Consider the following 20,014-nt stretch of genomic DNA (forward strand, 5'->3'; position numbering starts at 1 on the left):
TAAGCATTCTGAACAAAACATTTAATTAACAAAAAAAAATATTACAATAGCAGAGAAAATAATAACAATAAAGAGAAATTAGAAGAAGTGGGAATCAGGGTAGAAAAAAATGCAAAGGCCTTGGTCTCTAGGAGACCAACACTCCAGCTGAGCTGGACTTAGCCCCAGCCCCTTCTGAGTTTTCCTTGGCTGCTGGCTTCTCGTCTTCCCCCATGAGACGAATGTTGTGCTTTTCCCGGAATTCATTTAGTTCTTTTCCCTTTGCCTGAAGCTGCTGTGTCAGTGTCTCAATGATCTTCTGTATCTAGAGGGCAAACGACAGGGATTATGTAAGGATTTCAGGACTCCCTTCCCCCATCTGTTACGGACTATGGTTGGGGGAAGTGAAGGAGTGATGATACCTCTAACCTCAACTTTAACCAAGTATTAATAGTAGAGCCCAGACACAAAAAGTATTCCTTTCTTAAAAACAAGGTTTATAAACTGTAATATACATAAGAATCACCTGGGCTGCTTATTTTTAAAATGCCACTTCATGGCTCCCATCCCCAAAGGTTCTCAATCAGTGGGTACAGGACAGGGTCTGGGAAGCTGGATTTTAAATTAGTCCTCCAGGTGATTTGGATGCACGTAGCCATGGACTACACTGTGAGAAACTCCACTCTAACCACCTCCCCTCCCCCAATTCAGCCAGAAAATAGGCAGAGTCAGCAACTCCTTTGTCTAAGGAGTTAGACGTAGCATAGCTAAAGAGCATAGGCTAATAGGCTATTTATGCTGCCTTCAACATGAGTTCCTACCCACACTTTCCTCCCCCACATTCCCTAAAGCCCTGGCCTCCCTTTCCGTACTCCTTGGTTGCCCAGAGCACCTACACAGGGATTCTTGTTCACCTGCTCCTTGTTGTTCTCCAAGGCAGGCAGCACCTCTTTGACAGTCCGCTCCACCAGTACCCCTCCAACCATGCGGTAGCACTTGCGGGTTTCATCTACCTCCTTCAGAGTATCGATCACTAGGCTGAGGTAGGAGGACAAGGCAGGATCTGAGAATTCAGTCCCACTCTGCTGCAACCCTCTTACAAAATGGCCCATTACCCCCCCCCCAAAAAAGTGGCCCATCCAACTCTTTTGTTTGCGTCTCCCGGCTTCCTCACCTGTGCTCATTCAACTCCATCTCCAGCTCAGCTGCTTTGGATGCCAGGCCCCGCTGTTCCTGCCGAAGGCGGTTGAAGCCAGCAATTACCTAAGAAGGTGAGAAAGAGATAAAGGTGAGAGAGGGGACAGTGGAAATGGCAGAGGGTCAACACAGGATAGCAGGCTTTACAAAGATGCAGTAGTAGACACCTATCTTGGAAAAGGAGTAGAACACAGTTTGCAGTTTCTAAATGAAGTCTGTCTGGAATTCCATTCACCCAACACTGAGTGCCTACTAGGTGTGAGATATTTGCTAGGCCATCTTGCAGCTTCGTTTGGTGAGGATTAGGCATTTGTTACATAGGAATGGGGGTGGAGAGCTACTGGAGCACCTACAGTGGAGCTTAAACTCGCAGGTAAAGAGGGCTGTCAGGAAAGGCTTTGTAACGAGTAACTTTTTTTTTTTTTTAATTTTATTTATTTATTTATTTTTGGCTGTGTTGGCTCTTTGTTGCTGCACGCGGGCTTTCTCTAGTTGAGGAGAGTGGGGGCTACTCTTCATTGCGGTGTGTGGGCTTCTCATTGCGGTGGCTTCTCTTGTTGTGGAGCACGGGCTCTAGGCGCGCAGGCTTCAGCAGTTGTGGCACATGGGCTCAGTAGTTGTGGCTCGCAGGCTCTAGAGCATAGGCTCAGTAGTTGTGGTGCACGGGCTTAGTTGCTCCGCGGCATGTGGGATCTTCCCAGACCAGGGCCTGAACCCGTGTCCCTTGCATTGGCAGGCGGATTCTTAACCACTGCGCCACCAGGGAAGTCCCATGTAACGAGTAACTCTTGTTTGGGTCTGCCCAGCATCCCTCCCATTAGGCAAGTGCCCCTCCTAATTCACTGGGGTTCTTGTGAGGCTCCTAATCACAGGACCCTTGCTCTTTGACCACATGGGCAGTGACCTATATTCTATACTATAGGAATTGAATTTTGGGTAGAGACAAACAGGTACAGAAGGCAGCTGGAGCTAAGACACCTATAGTTGTCCTATAAAGATGATCCTCCATTCCTATTCCTGAAATCCCCAAAGCTGCCCTAGTTATCGAACTCTGTGTGGCCTAGTTGTTTAATGTTCCTTTTCACTGTGTTCAATTCTGTGACCTACCACCATCCTTCTAAAACACTGTTTTAAAAAAAATAATAAATAAGTTGCCCAAAGCCTGTATCTGTAGCCTCTAAACCCTAACTGATACAGGCTTCCTGAGAGATAATGCCTTAACTGAAGCCTGAAGGATGAGAAACTGGGGGTGGGGGTGGGGTGGGTAATGGTACAAAAGAAGCATAATAACACACATAAAGGCCCAGAGAAGTGATTACCACCAGCTTCTTGTTCCCCAGAAACTGAGCAGAGAATTAAAACAGTGTGAAAATCAGACAGGGTACTAATACCACCACCAGCATCACTTCTAGTATAGGGCTCTGATGACTGTATCTGGAAAGAAATATCAGATGAAAGACAAAAGACCAGGTTTCAAGTTTTGTCTCTGCCACATATTGGTTTTATGAACTCTGACAGACTTTTAGCCCTGTTCATTCAACCCTGGCTACACATTAGAATCATCAGGGGACCATTTTTAAAACGTAAATAGTGGAGCCTCAGAACAATTACACAATCACTGGGAGTGAGGCCCAGGCCTCAGTATTTAAGAAAAGATCTCCCATGAAATTCTGATGTGCAGCCAGAACTGAGAACCACTGGGTTAATCTCTCTGAGCCTTAGTTTTCTCACCTGTAAAAGGCAGATGATACCTACTTCATAGGGCTGTTGTATCACGTGAATGAATTAATGTGAAACGGCTTTGTAAGCAGTGAAGTGCATTAATTACTATTATGACCTTCTCTCCAGACCCAAAGTGTCCCTTGGACCCTCCTGGTCCACTGAGAGCAGTGAGCCCATTCATTCAAACCACTGCCAAATCTCTCACTCTCATTTACGTCATCTCTAGTCTCATTGCCATCACTGACTAACCACCTCATCTTTACTAGGATCCCTTATCTCTAGCTCTTTCTCTCTGCAAGATTCATATACAGCTAATATACTCCAAATGACTGTCCTGTACCATCCCTACAGCCCTTCTACTGCCCAATAAATGACGGAATAAATTTGACTAGGAACTTGTCATTCCAGCAACTTGTTTCCTTCTCCCATCCATCATCCTTTCATCTCAATCTGCTTCATCCACTCATTTCAGCAAACGCCTTGGAAATCTCACTCATCTACAAGCTGTTTCTCCTTCACCTTCATTGCCTATATCAAAACTATTCCATTTATAATTAGCATTTTCTCCACTGTCAGTGTTACAGATCAAAATACTTTCATCTAAGAAAATTCCACAACTAAACTAGATTCTAGATGTTCTCCTAGCACCCAAATGACATCCACTCTTCTGCAAGTATGTCATATTTAACACACATTAATGAACTCAGCTTAAATGTCTAAAATTTCTGAGGCCTGAACTTATTTTCCTTAGTAATTAGTAGGAATCTACTTTTCAACCACCAATTTAACACAACTATAGGCAAAAAGATTTTAATTACAACTTTTCTTCAAATACTTTTGCTAATTAACAACCCCTATTTCCTCTTGGTCCAGTTATAGAGTTTATTACAACACCAAACTAAAGTAAATATATCTAAGTGTATGAGTTATCCACAGTTGTTATGCAAAATTTCAGCCACTGATGCACTTGAAGGAAATGAAATCTCTTAGCAGCTGATAACTAACTTTTAGTTAAATGCAAAATAAGCTGATATTAACCTGCCATCTCTGGGGTCTGCCAGGTAATGAAGACAGAGAGGCTATGCTCTATTCCCACATTCTTCCTCCTAAAATACAACTTACTAGTGGTTTTCTCCCCTATGGCTTGACCTAATTTACCTTCCCTTTCCCTTATTTCGTGTTATCCTAAAGCAGTCTGGCATGAGTAGGGATGGCCAGGTCACTGTTGACTCTCTCAACCCTATTAAATCATCTAACATATAAACATCCCTGCTGAAAAAGAATCCAATTAAAATACCAACTATTTCTCCTTTTTTTTCTTTTGGCAGTGCGGCACAGCATGTGAGATCTTAGTTTCCCTGACCAGGGATGGAACCCGTGACCCCTGCAGTGGAAGCGTGGAGTCCTAACCACTGGACCACCGGGAATTCCCTATTTTTCCTATTCTAAAGTAATTTCAAGCCTTACAACTATACAGAGCTCTTTACATTCTCATATTTGGCATGTACAAATAACTTTACACAAGACACGATCATCTTTTTTTTGTTGTTGTTCCCAGTGGTTAAGAATCCGCCTGCCAGACATAGAGAATGGACTTGAGGACACGGGGAGGGGGAAGGGTAAGCTGGGACGAAGTGAGAGAGTAGCACTGACACATATACACTACCAAATGTAAAATAGATAGCTAGTGGGAAGCAGCCGCATAGCACAGGGAGATCAGCTCTGTGCTTTGTGACCACCTAGAGGGGTGGGATAGGGAGGGTGGGAGGGAGGGAGACACAAGAGGGAGGGGATATGGGGATATACGTATATGTATAGCTGATTCACTTTGTTATACAGCAGAAACTAACACAACAACATAAAGCAATTATACTCCAATAAAGATGTTAAAAAAAAAAAAAAGAATCCACTTGCCAATGCAGGGGACACGGGTTCAAGCCCTGTTCTGGGAAGATCCCACATGCCGCAGAGCAACTAAGCCCGTGTGCCGCAACTACTGAGCCTGCACTCTAGAGCCTGTGAGCCACAACTACTGAGCCCGAGTGGCACAACTACTGAAGCCCACGTGCCTAGAGCCCATGCTCCGCAACAAGAGAAGCCACCGCAATGAGAAGCCCGCGCACCACAACAAAGAGTAGCCCCCCCTCGCCGCAACTAGAGAAAGCCTGCACGCAGCAACAAAACCCAATGCAGGGCTTCCCTGGTGGCACAGTGGTTAAGAATCCGCCTGCCAATGCAAGGGACACGGGTTCAGGCCCTGGTCCGGGAAGATCCCACATGCCATGGAGCAACTAAGTCCATGTACCACAACTGCTGAGCCTGCGCTCTAGAGCCCGCGAGCCACAACTACTGAACCCACGTGCCACAACTACTGAAGCTACGCCTAGAGCCTGTGCTCTGCAACGAGAAGCCACTGCAATGAGAAGCCCGCACACCGAAACGAAGAGTAGACCCTGCTCGCCGCAACTAGAGAAAGCCTGCATGCAGCAATGAAGACCCAATGCAGCCAAAAATAAATAAATAAAATAAATTTTAAAAAACCCAAAAACCCAATGCAGCCAAAAATAAATAAATAAATTTATATTAAAAAAGATATAATTGACATATAGCATTGTATAAGTTTAAGATATACAACATTATGATTTTATATATATATGGAAATGATTACCACAATAATGTTAGTTAATACATCCATCACCTCACAGTTCCTGTTTGTGATGAGAACTTTTAAGATCTATTCTCGGGGCTTCCCTGGTGGCACAGTGGGTAAGAATCCGCCTGCCAATGCAGGAGACACGGGTTCGAGCCCTGGTCCGGGAAGATCCCACATGCCACGGAGCAACTAAGCCCTTGTGCCACAACTACTGAGCCTGCGCTCTAGAGTCCGTGAGGCACAACTACTGAGCCCACGTGCCACAACTACTGAAGCCTGCGCGCCTAGAGCCCATGCTCCGCAAAAGAGAAGCCACCGCAATGAGAAGCCCACGCACTGCAACGAAGAGTAGCCCCTGCTCGCCGCAACCAGAGAAAGCCCACGCAGCAATGAGGAACCAATGCAGCCAAAAATAAAATAAATAAATTTTTTAAAAAAAGATCTATTCTCATAGCAACTTTCAAGTATACAGTACGGTATTGCTAACCATAGTCACCATGCTATACATTAGATCCCCAGAATTTGTTCATCTTATAACTCCAAGTTTGTACCCTTTGACCCCCTCTAATCATTCCCCCACCTCCCCCTCAAAGCAACCACCAATCTACTCTGTTTCTATGAGTTCAGTTTTGGTTTTTTATTCCACATATAAGTGAGATCATACAGTATTTGTCTTTCATTGACTTATTTTCACTTAACCTAATGCCCTCAGGGTTCCTCCATTTTGTCACAAATAGCAGAATTTCCTCCTTTTTTACAGGTGAATAATATTCTCCTGTGTGTGTATGTGACATTTTATCTGTTCACCCACAGAACATGGTTTTCTAATTTTTGAGGGCTATATAGCATTTACACCCTATTCATATATTTTTTAAAGCTATTCTTCTCTTGTTGGGACATTTAGGTTATTTCCAATTTTTCTGTAATAAATAGCATTAAGTATCTGGACAAATAGTAGAAAAATTTTACAGCCATTTCTCTTGAATCATATTCTCCAAAGTAAGATTAATGAGTCAAAAGGGTATTAACATTATTATAGTTTCTACTGCATGTTGCTATAAAGTTCTCCAAGATGACCAGATGACTTTACAGTGCTACCAGCAATGTCATGATTGTACCTAATGGTAGCTTATATTATCTTTGTTAATTTAATAATTTTTAGAGCAGGAAGAGATCTTAATTCCAGAAACCTTGGAATCATACTCAACTCACTATCCACACCCAATTAATCTCTAAATCATATCTATCTGTTAATACTAAATACCTCAGATCCATCCACTATCATCTCTCACCTGTACTACTGGAACTTCCTAGCTGAGTTCCACACCTGCCTCCAGATCGGCCGGCCCCCTTCAATCCATTCCCCACACTTCAGCACAAGTAACCTTAAATTTAAATCTAACCATATTATTCCTATGCCTAAACCTTCAATGGTTCCCACTGCTCATGGGATAAAATCCAAACTCCTGAAGACAGCAGAAAGAAGTCGTGTAAGACATGGTCCTTCCTGACCTCTCCCAATCAGTCCTTCTCCCACCTCTTACAGTCAGCACTATTGCCCAGTAGAACCACTTGTAGTTCCCCTATTCATTTGCCTTCAGGCATTTGCATAGAATCCACACCTTACCTGGCACACTTACCCAAACCTCTCTCATTGCATTTTTCTCTGCCTAACTCTTAATTCTTTTTTTTTTTTTTAACTTTTTTTTTTAAGTGTTAGGCTTTTTTTGGCTGTGTTGGGTCTTCCTTGCTGCGTGAGGGCTTTTCTCTAGTTGCAGCGAGCAGGGGCTACTCTTCGTTGTGATGCACGGGCTTCTCATTGTGGTGGCTTCTCTTGTGGAGCACGGGCTCTAGGCGCATGGGCTTTAGTTGTGGCGCGTGGGCTCAGTAGTTGTGCCTCACGGGCTTAGTTGCTCCGCAGCCTGTGGGATCTTCCCGGACCAGGGATGGAACCTGTGTCCCCTGCATTGGCAGGCGGATTCTCAACCACTGTGCCACCCCCCTAACTCTAACTCTTTCTTCAGGTTTCAACTTAGATTCTTCTAGGAAGCATTTCTTGCCATCCCCAACTCCCATGTTAACTCCTTCTATGGGCTCACATGTAAGCGTATAGCAATTCCTTACATTTTTTGATAGAAAACTTTTTCTATTTTCATGTATTGTGTTCCTTATTTTCCACCATGCAGCCTGCCTTTTAATCTTTATTGTTTTCTTTGGAAATTTAAAATATGCAAATACAACCTCTTTTAAAATATCTATATCTTTCATAGTCCTACAATAACCTGCCTTCCTTCCACAGTTTGCAAAGTAAAGGAGCCCTACTATGTGGCAGGTACTATGCTAGACTTTTTTTTTTTTGGCTGCGTTAGGTCTTCCTTCCTGCGCCACCAGGGAAGTCCTGTGCTAGGCTCTTTATTTCATTTAATTCTAAAACAGACAGGGCTTCCCTGGTGGCACAGTGGTTAAGAATCTGCCTGCCAATGCAAGGGACGCGGTTTCGATCCATGGTCCGGGAAGATCCCACATGCCGCGGAGCAACTAAGCCCGTGCACCACAACTACTGAGCCTGCACTCTAGAACCCGCAAGCCACAACTACTGAAGCCTGTGCACCTGGAGTCTGTGCTCTGCAACAAGAGAAGCCACCGCAACGAGAAGCCTGGGCACTGCAACGAAGAGTAGCCCCCTCTCACTGCAACTAGAGAAAGCCCGTGTGCAGCAACGAAGACTCAGTGCAGCCAAAAATAAAATAAATAAGATAAACAAGTTAAAAAGAAAAAAGTTCACACACACAACTGTAAAAAAAAAAAAAGTCAAACTATTCCCACTTGATTTATTTTGATTTTCTTTTCTTTCTTTTTTGTTTAATTGATACCATATAATTTTCATAACTTTGGGGAAAATCTACAATCATTACATTTATCCCCAAAAGGTCCTTTGGTCTTCTTATCTACATGATATTTACTCTTATTGGGTTCAATGGAAAAATAAAAGAGGTAGAGAATTATGACTGGATGCATCTGGAAAAGCATTTTCTGGGTTATTGCTGCACTAAATATCTTCTTTTCAGTGCCCCCTTTTCTGACAAACATACTCAACTCTAAAAATTTCTTCGACCTTATCAAATGATGATTTGACGATCGTCAAATGATGATTCTCATCCCTTCTCTTCATCAAATATTTTAGGACTAGTCTACATGCACTGTCTCCACTTCCTCACCTCCCAATTCACTTTATTTATTGATTTTTTTGGCCAGGCCATGAGGCTTGCAGGATCTTAGTTCCCCAACCAGGGACTGAACCTGGACCATGGCAGTGAAAGCACCGAGTTCTAACCACTGGACCGCCAGGGAATTCCCAAGTTACTTTTTTGTTGTTGTTACTTCTTTTTTGAATCTAAGTTTTTTCACCAAAAAAATGGAGATATCTGCCTCATAGGATGTTGAGAGGATTCATTAATTACATCAAGGACTTAGGACAATATCCAGCATATACAGATTGTCAATAAATAGTGCCTGCTATTATTATAAAACATCTCCACCTAAATGTCCTATGGATACCTTAAACTCGGGTCATTCAAAGCTGAATTTTCTTTTACTCCATTTTAAACTGCTATTCTTCTTGTCTCCTATTTCTGCTAGTAACATGACTCTAGCCTGGTAGGAAACCCTAGTTTCATCTTTGGACACACCCTTATCCCATCAACTGTCAAATTTATTGCCTCTACCTCAGCAATTTTTCTTAGGCTTACTGACATCACCCTAGTTGAGGCCTTCATTACCTCTTGTCTGAACTACTTCAACAGTCTTCTAAATTATCTCCCCATTTTTGGACTCTCCAAATCCATCCTATACACTGTTGCTAATTTAATTCTTTTAGCACTTGGGTGATATAGAAAAATATTCGTGATATATTATTAGGCTTAAAAAGCAGATTATGGGGACTTTCCTGGTGGTCCAGTGGTAAAGAATCCGCCTTACAATGCAGGGGCCGGGGGGTTCAATCCCTGGTCAGGGAAACTAAAATCCCACATGCCAAGGGGCAACTAAGCCTGCACACCACAACTACTGAGCTCACGCGCTTCAGCTAGAGCCCATGTGCGGCAAACTACACAGCCCACACGCCCTGGAGGCTGCATGCCACAACTAGAGAAGAGAAAACCCACATGCCACAACTAGAGAGAAGCCCGCATGCCGCAACAAAGAGCCCGCATGCCGCAACTAAGACTCGATGCAGCCTAAAATAAATTAAATAAATAAATAATAAATAAATATTTTTTAAGAGAAAAAAGCAGATTACAAAACAGCAAATAGTGTATAATACTAATTTTATAAAATTAAATATGTAAAATATACATGCCCCCCCTTTCCATCTACACACACATATACAAAAACATAAAGGAGGGGGGAAACCTCTCAAACGATGTATTTCAAAATGGTAAGAATAGTTACCTCTGGATAGTAGGATCATGGGTAAAGTAGGCTCATGGGTAATTTATTTCTTATTTTGTACTTCTTCTTGTGTTTTCTACATTTTCTAAAATGAATGTGTATAATTTTATGTAATAAGAAAAAAAAATCAATAGTATAACATATATCCTGCTATGACTCCCTCACTGCTTACATTAAAAAGTCCTGAATTCGTTGCCATGTAGACTCAGCTTGCTTTAAGGACTACATCTTTCTAACTTATAATTTAGCTAAACTAGTCACTGCACTTAATGTCAATCTATGCTTTCCTCAGATCTCTTCTTACCCTATTCCCTATATTCTATTTCTACTGCCACCTGTTCAAATTTATCCAATCCTTCAGGCTCAGCTCAAATATCTCTAATAGGATTATGGTATAAAAAATAGGTCTGTCTGATGCTCAAGTCCCTCAATTAATAGCTCTGCTCTCCCAGTTACTGACTCTGGGTAAGTTAGCTAAAGCCTCTGAAACTCAAACATCTTGAGGACAATACTGCTACTTCAAATGGCAGTAATTAAGTGACAGAAGATAAAACAAGTAAAGTGCCTAGCACAATGTGCCACTTGCCTCCATCTTGTCTATATGGCTCAAATTTGCAGCAGTGACAAATATAATATTTTTTACCCAGTGTTCTCTCTAGAACACAAACAAAGGCCAGAGAATGTTAAGCAAGGAAAGCCTCAGAACTCAATTACCACAATTCTTCAGTCTCTTTTGAGGGCTTCTTTTTCTCTACCACCCCTTAACTATTGGTTTCACTCCTGTTCTACTTCTTTTTTCACTTTCTGTACAAACTGTAGGTGATTTCATCCACAGCCATGGCTTTGTCTACCATCCATAAACTTATAATTCTCTAATCTGTATCTCCAACTCAGATTTCTTTCTGTAACTCAAGATTATAAATCAAACCACCTACTAAAGGTCTCTACCTGGATATCCCACAAGAAACCCAAATTCAAACTTATTTTCTCCCCAAACCTGTCCATCTTCCTACATTCCCTGTGGCACCATCAAAAACAGAAACCTGAGGGACATCCTATATTCCTCTTTTATCTCTTTTTCTCCACTTTCAAGTCTTGCAGTCCATCCCAAACTTTAAGTCCACCTGCATCCCAAACATGTCAGGCAGTTTCATGCCACAGTGTTTTTAAACACATTATTATTCCCTCTATCTAGAAAATCCTCCATTTCCTTCTTTGCTTGACTAACTTCTCTCATCCTTTAGGATTGAGCTGAAGGATTATCTTTTTTACAAAGTAATTAACACTTATTAAGCACGTAGTATATTCCAATCACTGTGCAAAACACTTTGTATGCGTTGTCTAGCCTAATAATTGAAATACAGTGAGGTAAGCACCATTACGTTTCCACAGAAGGAGAAGACCAAAAGAAGTAACTCATGGGAGGTCATATATAGGTAGTAAAAGGTAGATATGTGATTCAAACACAGATCTATCTGAACCCAGTGCACTCCTTACACTCTTAGTCACCCCAGTATACCACACTTCCCTTTCCCACCCACCCCCCAATCTCATAATCTCCTGCTTAGTTAGAGGTCCCTCCTCTAGCTGCCATTAAGAAGGCCTGTGAGGAACATTATAAAACTTATAAAACTTACTGTTTGGCAACCCAATCAAAAAATGGGCATAAGACCTAAATAGACATTTCTCCAAAGAAGATATACAGATGGCCAAGAAGCACATGAAAAGCTGCTCAACATCACTAATTATTAGAGAAATGCAAATCAAAACTACAATGAGGTATCGCCTCACACCAGTTATAAGGGGCACCATCAGAAAATCTACAAACAACAAATGCTGGAGAGGATGTGGAGAAAAGAGAACCCTCTTGCACTGTTGGTGGGAATGTAAACTGATACAGCCACTATGGAGAACAGTATGGAGGTTCCTTAAAAAACTAAAAATAGAACTACCATACCACCCAGCAATCCCACTACTGGGCATATACCCTGAGAAAACCATAATTCAAAAAGACACATGCACCCCAATGTTCATTGCAGCACTATTTACAATAGTCAGGTCATGGAAGCAACCTAAATGCCCATCGACAGATGAATGGATAAAGAAGATGTGGTACATATATACAATGGAATATTACTTAGCCATAAAAAGAAACGAAATTGGGTCATTTGTAGAGATGTGGATGGATCTAGAAACTGTCATACAGAGTGAAGTAAGTCAGAAAGAGAAAAACAAATATCGTATATTAATGCATATATGTGGAACCTAGAAAAATGGTACAGATGAACCTGTTTGCAGGGCAGAAACAGAGACACAGATGTAGAGAAACAAACGTATGGACACCAAAGGGGGAAAGTGGCAGGGGAGGGGTGGTGGTGGGATGAATTGGGAGATTGGGATTGACATATATACACTAATATGTATAAAACAGATAACTAATAAGAACCTGCTGTATAAAAAATAAATAAAGTAAAATTCAATAAAAGAAAAAACTTACTGTTTGGTTTGTCTTTTCTCAAATGAGTCTGTGTGTTAACTTGAAAACAAGGTCTATTTCATTTATCTTTTTCCCTGTAACCAGCAGAATGTCTGACACTTGGCAGACCCTCAAAAAGTATTAAGTTCCTTCTCCTTTGCCTTTTTCCCCCTAAGTCAGAAACTATCTCTACTTCCCTCCCCAAAATTCCACAGCACTTTATATCTCTCTTAGATATACTTCTGCCTCACATTAGCATTTTGTATGTCATATTTTTCCCACCAGACTATAAGCTCTTTGACTGTAGGGGTCAGTTTTAAAGACCTTTATGCAAATACCTCTGCCTATAGTAACTGTTCAACAAATAACTGATAAATAAAACTATAATTTAAAAAGCTGTTGTTTTGACTACGTTTTCCTATTACGCAGATTTCTTCCCACCCCTAGTAAACACTAGCCCCACTATTAGCAAACCATGGTTCCCAAGCCACAAGGGGCTTTTCTGATTAATTTATCAAACGTTTCCCGGTGCTAGGCACTAGGGGAAATGCATGCTCGGATTTTTAGTAAAGGATTTCTGGTCTATAAAGAAAATTCAATCTAGTAATGACTCCCGAATCAAAACAGTATGAAACACTAGACTGTTCGAGTATGTGAGTCACGTGTCTCTGCAGAGCGACGACGATTTTCAACGTGGTTTCAGGGTCCAGTAACAGACTACACTCCCAGCCGTTGACTAATCCCCTGGGATTCGTTAGGAGCTGCCTTGCCCAGCCATACCCTGTTTGAAGGTGCGGAGGAAAATAGGGAAAGTGACCACCCATCTTTCCTCAGACTTGCGCATCCTCCCAGACCCTGCTTCTCAGAGCTTTTCTCTCCCCCAGGCTCACTCAACACCCCGAGGGGGCGTGGCTTTCACCTACCAATCCGCCTACTCTCTTCCCGGTGGCTCGTCTAGCTTCTCCAAGGACCCTCCCCTCTCTGGGTGGCCACGCAAATGTGGGACTGGAGTAAAGGTCTGCACCAGGCGCAGGCTTCCCCCCGTTCTCACATCGACTCCGGACCCAGCCGGGTTGTCCTCCTTCGCGTTCCCTGCTCCCCACCTGCTCTGCTGACACCGTCCCCTTCCCCGCGCCGCTCCCGCTGTTCTTGCCGCTACGACCGCTGTTCTCCGCCATCTTCACCGCCTGCTGGGCTTCCGGCCTGCGTAGCTCAGCCCACCCGCCCTGCGTCACGTCCGGTCTCGGAGTTACCGCCCTCTCGCCCCCGGCGCACCCACCTCCAGGCCGGTCTTCGATTCGGATCCTGCGAATCGTTTTGGCCGTATCTTCATGTAGGACCTACTACCTTTCCCGCCCGCCGCGGTGACTCTCACCTGCCGTGCTTTAACTTGTGCAACAGAGACGCTGCCCCTGGGAGAGGCGGGGAAGGACGGGTTAACTGGAGAGTGAGGCGCGGGTTGGGCCCTGGGTGATGAGGAACGAGGGAGGGTGAACTTCCCCTCAGAGATTCTGGTGGGGGAAATATGCTTTGCGTCAATAAAACTGTGCAGGTGCACAGTCAAGAACAGAGGCTGGGAAAACCAAGGAAGTATCTTGGAGATGACTTGTGAACTGCTGAAACATTTGACTGAGGAAAGAGGCTCCAATTTAATGTGAGATCAAAGCCCTTTCCTCCATCTTCCCACTTTATGAGCTCTTCCGGTAGCCCATAATTACTTATGGTACAGAGTGTTTTGAAGACTTGGGGGGTTTTACAGGCGGGGCCCTGATTCAGCCTCACAGTATGAAGAGAGAAGTCAGAGGATCTTAGAAATGTATTGCTTGAGAGTGGGGTTGGTGTCCTGATTTCTCACCTTCTTCAGGTTGGGCTTCATCATCAGGCCTCCTCACCAGCTCCTGTCCCTTCTTTTGTGTCCTGGACTCCGGATACCTCGACTCTCAGTACTTTGTGCTCAGCCCAGGTAACATGTTTTGTTGTGTTCTCAGTGCCTGGCACATAGTAGATGCTCAATAAATGTTTGTTAAATGTATGGATGGTGGGAAACACTGGGGTGCCAGCCATCACAGAACATTTGATCAGTGGGTCATTGTGCCATGGGTCACTGTGTCCTGTAAGAGCAGAATCAAAGGAAAGTCCAGCCTTCCTGCCTCCCCATTTTAGCCTCTTATCATTAAACTTGGGTTTCCCCATGCTAGTCAGTCTGAGTCCTGCCTGTGCCATTCACAGACTCAGAGCCATGGCTGTCTCCTCTTCCTCCTGGGAGCTACCCCTGGTGGCTGTGTGCCAGGTAACATCGACACCAGACAAGAAACAGAACTTTATAACATGTGCTGAGCTGATTCGGGAGGCTGCCAGACTGGGCGCTTGCCTGGCTTTCCTGCCTGAGGCATTTGACTTCATTGCACGGAATCCTGAAGAGACGCTTCACCTGTCTGAGCCACTGGGTGGGAACCTTTTGGGAGAATATACCCAGCTTGCCAGGTATCAGGGAAAGGGGGAGGGAGAGGTAGTTTCTTTCTGAGGGTAGAGCCTTGAGAAGAGTTGTCAGTGTCCCCTCCCCCTCAGGGAATGTGGACTGTGGCTGTCCTTGGGTGGTTTCCATGAGCGTGGCCAAGACTGGGAGCAGACTCAGAAAATCTACAATTGTCATGTGATTCTGAACAACAAGGGTGAGACTCTTCAGCCTGCCTCTTCTCAGGCTCTTCTACCTAAGATTCTCCAGAATTCTGTGTTGTTTCTCAACTCTGTTTCCTTGGCCAAGGGTTTTAGGGGCGTTTGTATTTCTGTTCCTAGCCTGTAAGCTATCTCCTCTTTGGGAGGAGAGGAACTAAGCTGGGCTTCTAGAGCACCAGCACTGAGTACTGTTTCTCCCTCTTACTCAAGGGTCAGTAGTGGCCACGTATAGGAAGACGCATCTGTGTGACGTAGAGATTCCAGGGCAGGGGCCTATGCATGAAAGCAACTCTACCATACCTGGGCCCAGTCTTGAGTCTCCTATCAGCACACCAGCAGGCAAGGTGGGAGTTGTGAAAGGATGAGGGTGGGAGAGGAGCAAGAGGGAGGGGAATAGGAATATTTTGAAGTGGTAGTAGAGGATAGAAAGCCCTAAGGAGTGGAGTAGCGGGGTTATGACCAGATGCTGTGACAAACAGGGCGGGGGACTAAACAGGCTGTTTTCATTCCAGATTGGTCTAGCTATCTGCTATGACATGCGGTTCCCTGAACTCTCTCTGGCATTGGTTCAGGCTGGAGCAGAAATACTTACCTACCCTTCAGCATTTGGATCTGTTACAGGCCCAGCCCATTGGGAGGTAAGAGGACACCTCTTTAGAACATAAGGGCCTTCTCTTACCTCATTCTCCTCCCTTGGCTCTACCAGTTAAAAGATTTTCTTCTCCTTCCCACCTAGTGGGAAAATTCACTTCCCCAGATTGTTGCCTCTCAGAATAGTTAACATAGTAAATCATTCATAGGCAATTATCAGAATGGTCACAGTGGGTAGATTGGCCTGTAATGTCCACGGCCTATCACTTCCCTACTAGCTGCTACCTGTACTTAAGTCAACGCCTGTCTCCTCCATCCCCAGGTGTTGCTGCGGGCCCGTGCCATTGAAAGCCAGTGCTACGTAGTGGCGGCAGCACAGTGTGGACGCCACCATGAGAAGAGAGCAAGTTATGGCCATAGCATGGTGGTAGATCCCTGGGGAACAGTGGTGGCCCGCTGCTCTGAAGGACCAGGCCTCTGCCTTGCCCGAATTGACCTCAATTATCTGCGACGGTTGCGCCAACACCTGCCTGTGTTCCAGCACCGTAGGCCTGAACTCTATGGCCATCTGGGTCACCCACTGTCTTAAGACTTTTGACTTCTGTCCGTTGAGACCCCCATTGTGAGCTGGTGTTGCTGTGACTTGTAGGCAGGACCCAGGTACAGCTCCCCTCACTTGGAGAACCTTGTCTCTCTTGCTGGAACACAGGCTCAGCTTCTTAGGAAAGAAGAAACTTTCACCTGAGCTCAGATTTCAATTTCAGAAAGGTGGAATTTTATATAGTCACTGTTTATTTCATGAAAACTGAAGTTATGCTGAGGGCTGAGCAGCACTGGCAATGAAAAAAATATAATAATCATAAAGTCTGTGTCTGGATATCTCTTTTGGGAGCTGAAAGGGGAGGTGGTATTGTACCAGCTGGACTAGACTCCAGTTCTAGGCCTCCTGACTCATTCAACATGCCTCCCTATCTAAATAAAAGTGCGACACTCAGTGCATGTCCCAACCCCATGCTCCCAAGCTTGGGGGTGGGACTGGGGGTAGAGGATGGGGAAAGAAAAAGAAGAAAGGAATTGATATTGAATCATTTCACTTTCACCTATGATGCCCTTTGCCCAAGCCAGAAGAAAGCAAAGGGGAAAAGGGCTGCAGGGTACATTATTTATTTTCACTTGAACATGGAAAGAAAGTGTCACACTCCCCCTTCCCCTTTTTAGGGGGAGTGTATTTTAATCAGCAACCTCTTCTCCATCCACCCTGTGTATGTGTGTACACACACACCACAGTTGGGAGGGTGACTAGGCTGACCTAGTCCGCTCACCTGTTACTCCTTTGAAGAGGGTTTGACAAAGAGGGAAAAGGAAGGAGCCACACCAGGCCGAGGTTTCAAGCCATGGAATGGAGGAAACGAGGCAGAGAGGAGCAGCACCAGAGGCCAGGAGAGAGTGGAAAGGGCCACAGCTTCTTTGTTTTTTAAAAATTCTATAATTTGGGAGAGGGTAGTGATTAATTTCCAAAATACACTTCAGAGTCCCACCTTCCACACAGCTCCCTACTGACAGCCCTTTGGTTTCTCAGACAAAATTTAAGAGCCCTCATAAAGCCAGAAGTACTGATAACCCCTCAATGCACCCAAAAGCAGTGATCACTTCAATCCCTTACAAAGACTATGTTCTATAGACTTTGCTTCTCTCCCTATACATTTGTCTTACGGCTCAGTGGCAAGGTGGCTGTAGAGACACACATGATGGGGGTAAGTGGAAAAGGGAAACAAAGGGAAGCCCAGGCACATGGGTGCAGGGAGGAGTGGGGAACACCACTTCCATTTTTCGTTTGTCTTTTCCTTTAAAAAAAAAAAAAAAAAAGGCAGGGGTGTGATTGGTTGGAAGGGTAGAGAACAAACCCCAGAACGGTATGTAAGCTCCAGAGGTGGGTGGTGAGAAGTCCCCAGAGAAGTGAGAAGGGGAAAAAGGTCAGGGCAATGCTTGCAGCATCAAGTTCCTCAGGAGTTTCTGTCGGCCCAGCTCATAGTCCTCCTCGTCCACATTCACCAGCAGCTTGATGGCCTCATGGCCCACAGCCTGCTTGAGGGAGTCTGTGATGAAGACACCTTTAAGTGCCTCTAGTAACGAGCCATTGATATAGTCGCGCCAGAATGCGTCGAGGTAGGTGAGCTCAGAGAACTTGATGTCACAGATGATGGAGCCCAGGTCCCGGGACTTGAGGATGGTGTTGGCCTGGTTAAAGCGCTCAAACTGGCGCTCAAGTGGGTCCTGCTTGTTGGAGAAGACGTTGCCCTGCAGAGCAGTCTCATGCTGGCAGTATTCAGCCCGAACCCGCAGTCTGATGTCTGTGGGGAAAAGAAGATATGCAGAAGAGTTTGCACTTTACACGCAAGTTTGAAAGGTTGAATAGAACAGCAGAGTAGCGAAGTTGGGAATATCACCTGACAGCTTCTCTACCTCTTCCCAGAACTAGTTCTTTTCTATGTACCTCTGAAATCCTTGCCTGAACTCAAGAGGTTCCCTTAAATGGGCCATGCCCAGGTCAGATTATTTCCATCACTCACAAGTAGCACCTTGATTCTAGGAGATATTTTCCTAATTAACAGACACACAATTTCACTTTAATACTCTATCATGACTTGGGTCATCCTACAATAAGGATGTCATAACAGCATCCCTTTCATCTAGTATTACCTAGAAAGAGTTGAAATGTACTCTGCCACAAAGGTAGAGGAGTTCTCCTCCCAGAGACTATACCATTCAATCTCACTTTGCAACAGCAATCAAACTGAGCCTTACACTGAATAGAATAACTGCCCAGTATTCCAGCAGTTCTTTGTATTTCCCTTCAAGTCTACTCTACCTCTAGAACCCTTGAACTTCCTCACCGCATGTCTGCTTTTCCTTGGGATCTGGTGTCACTGACTTCCGGCGTTTTCGCTGGCTCCCAAGTGTAGCTCTCCCTCGAGCTGGCCGCTTGCTGCACATCTGAGGGCCCGAAGTGGGGCAGCACACCACAGGATAGTGGGGAGGCACTGACCAGAGGGTACAAAGGGAGACACAGTAGGGTAAAAGCAGAAATTCAAACACTTCACTTGGAATGAGGAAGGATCGTTTAGACTTAGCACTAAAAGCAGTATCAATAATGTGACCTGAAAGGCAGACACAATGTGAGAACAATTACAGGACCCAGATGAAGCATTAACACCTCATCTGATTTTTGGGGCGCCAGATATGGGGTGGGGGGGGAGGGTGTCCTTTCATTTAGGCTGGCGAAACTGGGAAAAGATGGGTCCAGTGTCCTCTTTCTTGATTATGGAAATTAGGGGGAGTTAATATTGTCTCACCTGTTTTAGGGGGGTGGGGAGGCCTCGGTTCTGGATCGCTGAGGGCTCTGGGTGTCACATAGCGAATTGATGTCTCTTCCAGATATTTGTCTACAAGATCAGGGCACACTGTAGGGGGAGAGGGATTCACTCAGGAAAAGATACACCCTTCCCTTCTCCCAGTCCAACCCTCCACTGGGCCTCATAACTTATTCTCCTCAGTACTCCCCAGCGTCAATGCCTCCTTCTGCTTGGACTCCAATGCTGCTCACTCAGGGCCGCCCACAGCTCTTCCCTGATTCCAGCGTCCCCAGCCCCCAGTGCACCCTCACCAGCCCGTCTCCTCTTGAGGGTGACGTAGGGCAGCAGGTCATGGCGAGTGATGATGCGCAGCAGCTGCAGCACCTGGCGAAAGTTACTCTCATCACAGCGGCCCTGGCGCTCCAGCGCCAATAAGAAGTCACGTCCATTTCGGATGAGGCCACGCTCGTGGTCATCAATGACATCAACAAAGAGGAAGGAAAGAACTCGTACGTCTCTGTGTGTCAGGTGGGTGCCCACGATGTCAAACATGCGATGCAGGCTATACAGCCCGTGCTCTTGCTCACCATGCTCTTCGGGCCACACCTGGCTTGCCCTCCGCTTTAGGCCCGCCATGCTGGGGGCTCAGGTGCACAATGCTTTCCAGAATCCCTGCTCAGCAGCTGCAATCCCCAGTATACTATAAGGAAAAGGAAAGAACCTGTGAACCACTCAATGTCAGGAATTAGTCATCCATTCCTATATTCCCAGAGCCCAACAAAATGCCTGGCACAGTGTAGTGCTTAATTTATTTATTAAGTTTATTAACTTTTACAAAGTTTTTTTTTTTTTTTTTTTCTTTTTGACTGCACCACGCGGCATGTGGGATCTTAGTTCCCGACCCTTGCATTGGAAGCA

At 44.8% G+C, this 20,014-nt stretch overlaps 3 protein-coding genes across 12 annotated transcripts in view; 1 reads left to right on the forward strand and 2 right to left on the reverse strand.

Annotated features, from left to right (window-relative positions):
* Positions 1 to 13,694, reverse strand: PFDN2 (prefoldin subunit 2). Its single transcript, XM_007171731.2, has 4 exons — positions 13,580 to 13,694; positions 1,154 to 1,242; positions 894 to 1,017; positions 1 to 304 (listed from the first exon to the last, which is right to left on the reverse strand). The coding sequence occupies exons 1-4, from the start codon at positions 13,652 to 13,654 to the stop codon at positions 128 to 130; spliced, it is 465 nt and encodes a 154-aa protein (XP_007171793.1). The 5' UTR covers positions 13,655 to 13,694; the 3' UTR covers positions 1 to 127.
* NIT1 (nitrilase 1) lies at positions 13,675 to 16,612 on the forward strand. 4 transcript variants are annotated; one of them, XM_007171722.3, is made up of 7 exons: positions 13,675 to 13,809; positions 14,341 to 14,439; positions 14,706 to 14,960; positions 15,045 to 15,148; positions 15,363 to 15,496; positions 15,665 to 15,790; positions 16,066 to 16,612. In XM_007171722.3, coding segments are annotated over exons 1-7 (987 nt in total). In that variant the 5' UTR covers positions 13,675 to 13,807; the 3' UTR covers positions 16,333 to 16,612. The 4 variants fall into 4 exon arrangements, with proteins under 4 accessions (XP_007171784.1, XP_007171786.1, XP_007171785.1 ...); XM_007171724.3 differs by having other exon boundaries at positions 13,739 to 13,840; XM_007171723.3 differs by having other exon boundaries at positions 13,788 to 13,923.
* Positions 16,587 to 20,014, reverse strand: part of DEDD (death effector domain containing) — an 11,445-nt gene continuing 8,017 nt past the window's right edge. For 6 of the 7 annotated variants that reach the window (XM_007171729.3, XM_007171727.3, XM_007171725.3 and 3 more), the window contains 4 exons: positions 19,408 to 19,796; positions 19,097 to 19,204; positions 18,638 to 18,784; positions 16,587 to 18,094 (listed from right to left, as the gene is read on the reverse strand). In XM_007171729.3, the coding sequence (XP_007171791.1) occupies positions 17,718 to 18,094; positions 18,638 to 18,784; positions 19,097 to 19,204; positions 19,408 to 19,732 (957 nt within the window). In that variant the 5' untranslated portion in view covers positions 19,733 to 19,796 and the 3' untranslated portion in view covers positions 16,587 to 17,717. The remainder of the gene's footprint in view (positions 18,095 to 18,637; positions 18,785 to 19,096; positions 19,205 to 19,407; positions 19,797 to 20,014) is intronic. The other variant, XM_007171730.2, reaches the window with a different exon arrangement.

The sequence above is a fragment of the Balaenoptera acutorostrata genome, chromosome 1 (assembly GCF_949987535.1).
Source record: "Balaenoptera acutorostrata chromosome 1, mBalAcu1.1, whole genome shotgun sequence".
Lineage (NCBI taxonomy): Eukaryota > Metazoa > Chordata > Mammalia > Artiodactyla > Balaenopteridae > Balaenoptera > Balaenoptera acutorostrata.

What these genes read in the sequence shown, in the direction of transcription:
- PFDN2 (XM_007171731.2), bottom strand. Translation starts at nt 13,654, where the DNA reads ATGGCGGAGAACAGCGGTCGTAGCGGCAAGAACAGCGGGAGCGGCGCG. An exon ending in GGACGGTGTCAGCAGAGCAG is followed by an intron (nt 1,243 to 13,579) that starts GTGGGGAGCAGG and finishes TCACCTTCTTAG; the next exon opens with GTAATTGCTGGCTTCAACCG. An exon ending in TGGAGAACAACAAGGAGCAG is followed by an intron (nt 305 to 893) that starts GTGAACAAGAAT and finishes TTTGCCCTCTAG; the next exon opens with ATACAGAAGATCATTGAGAC.
- NIT1 (XM_007171721.3), top strand. Translation starts at nt 14,078, where the DNA reads ATGACTTGTGAACTGCTGAAACATTTGACTGAGGAAAGAGGCTCCAAT. An exon ending in GAAAGAGGCTCCAATTTAAT is followed by an intron (nt 14,131 to 14,340) that starts GTGAGATCAAAG and finishes CACCTTCTTCAG; the next exon opens with GTTGGGCTTCATCATCAGGC. An exon ending in CAGGCCCAGCCCATTGGGAG is followed by an intron (nt 15,791 to 16,065) that starts GTAAGAGGACAC and finishes CTCCATCCCCAG; the next exon opens with GTGTTGCTGCGGGCCCGTGC.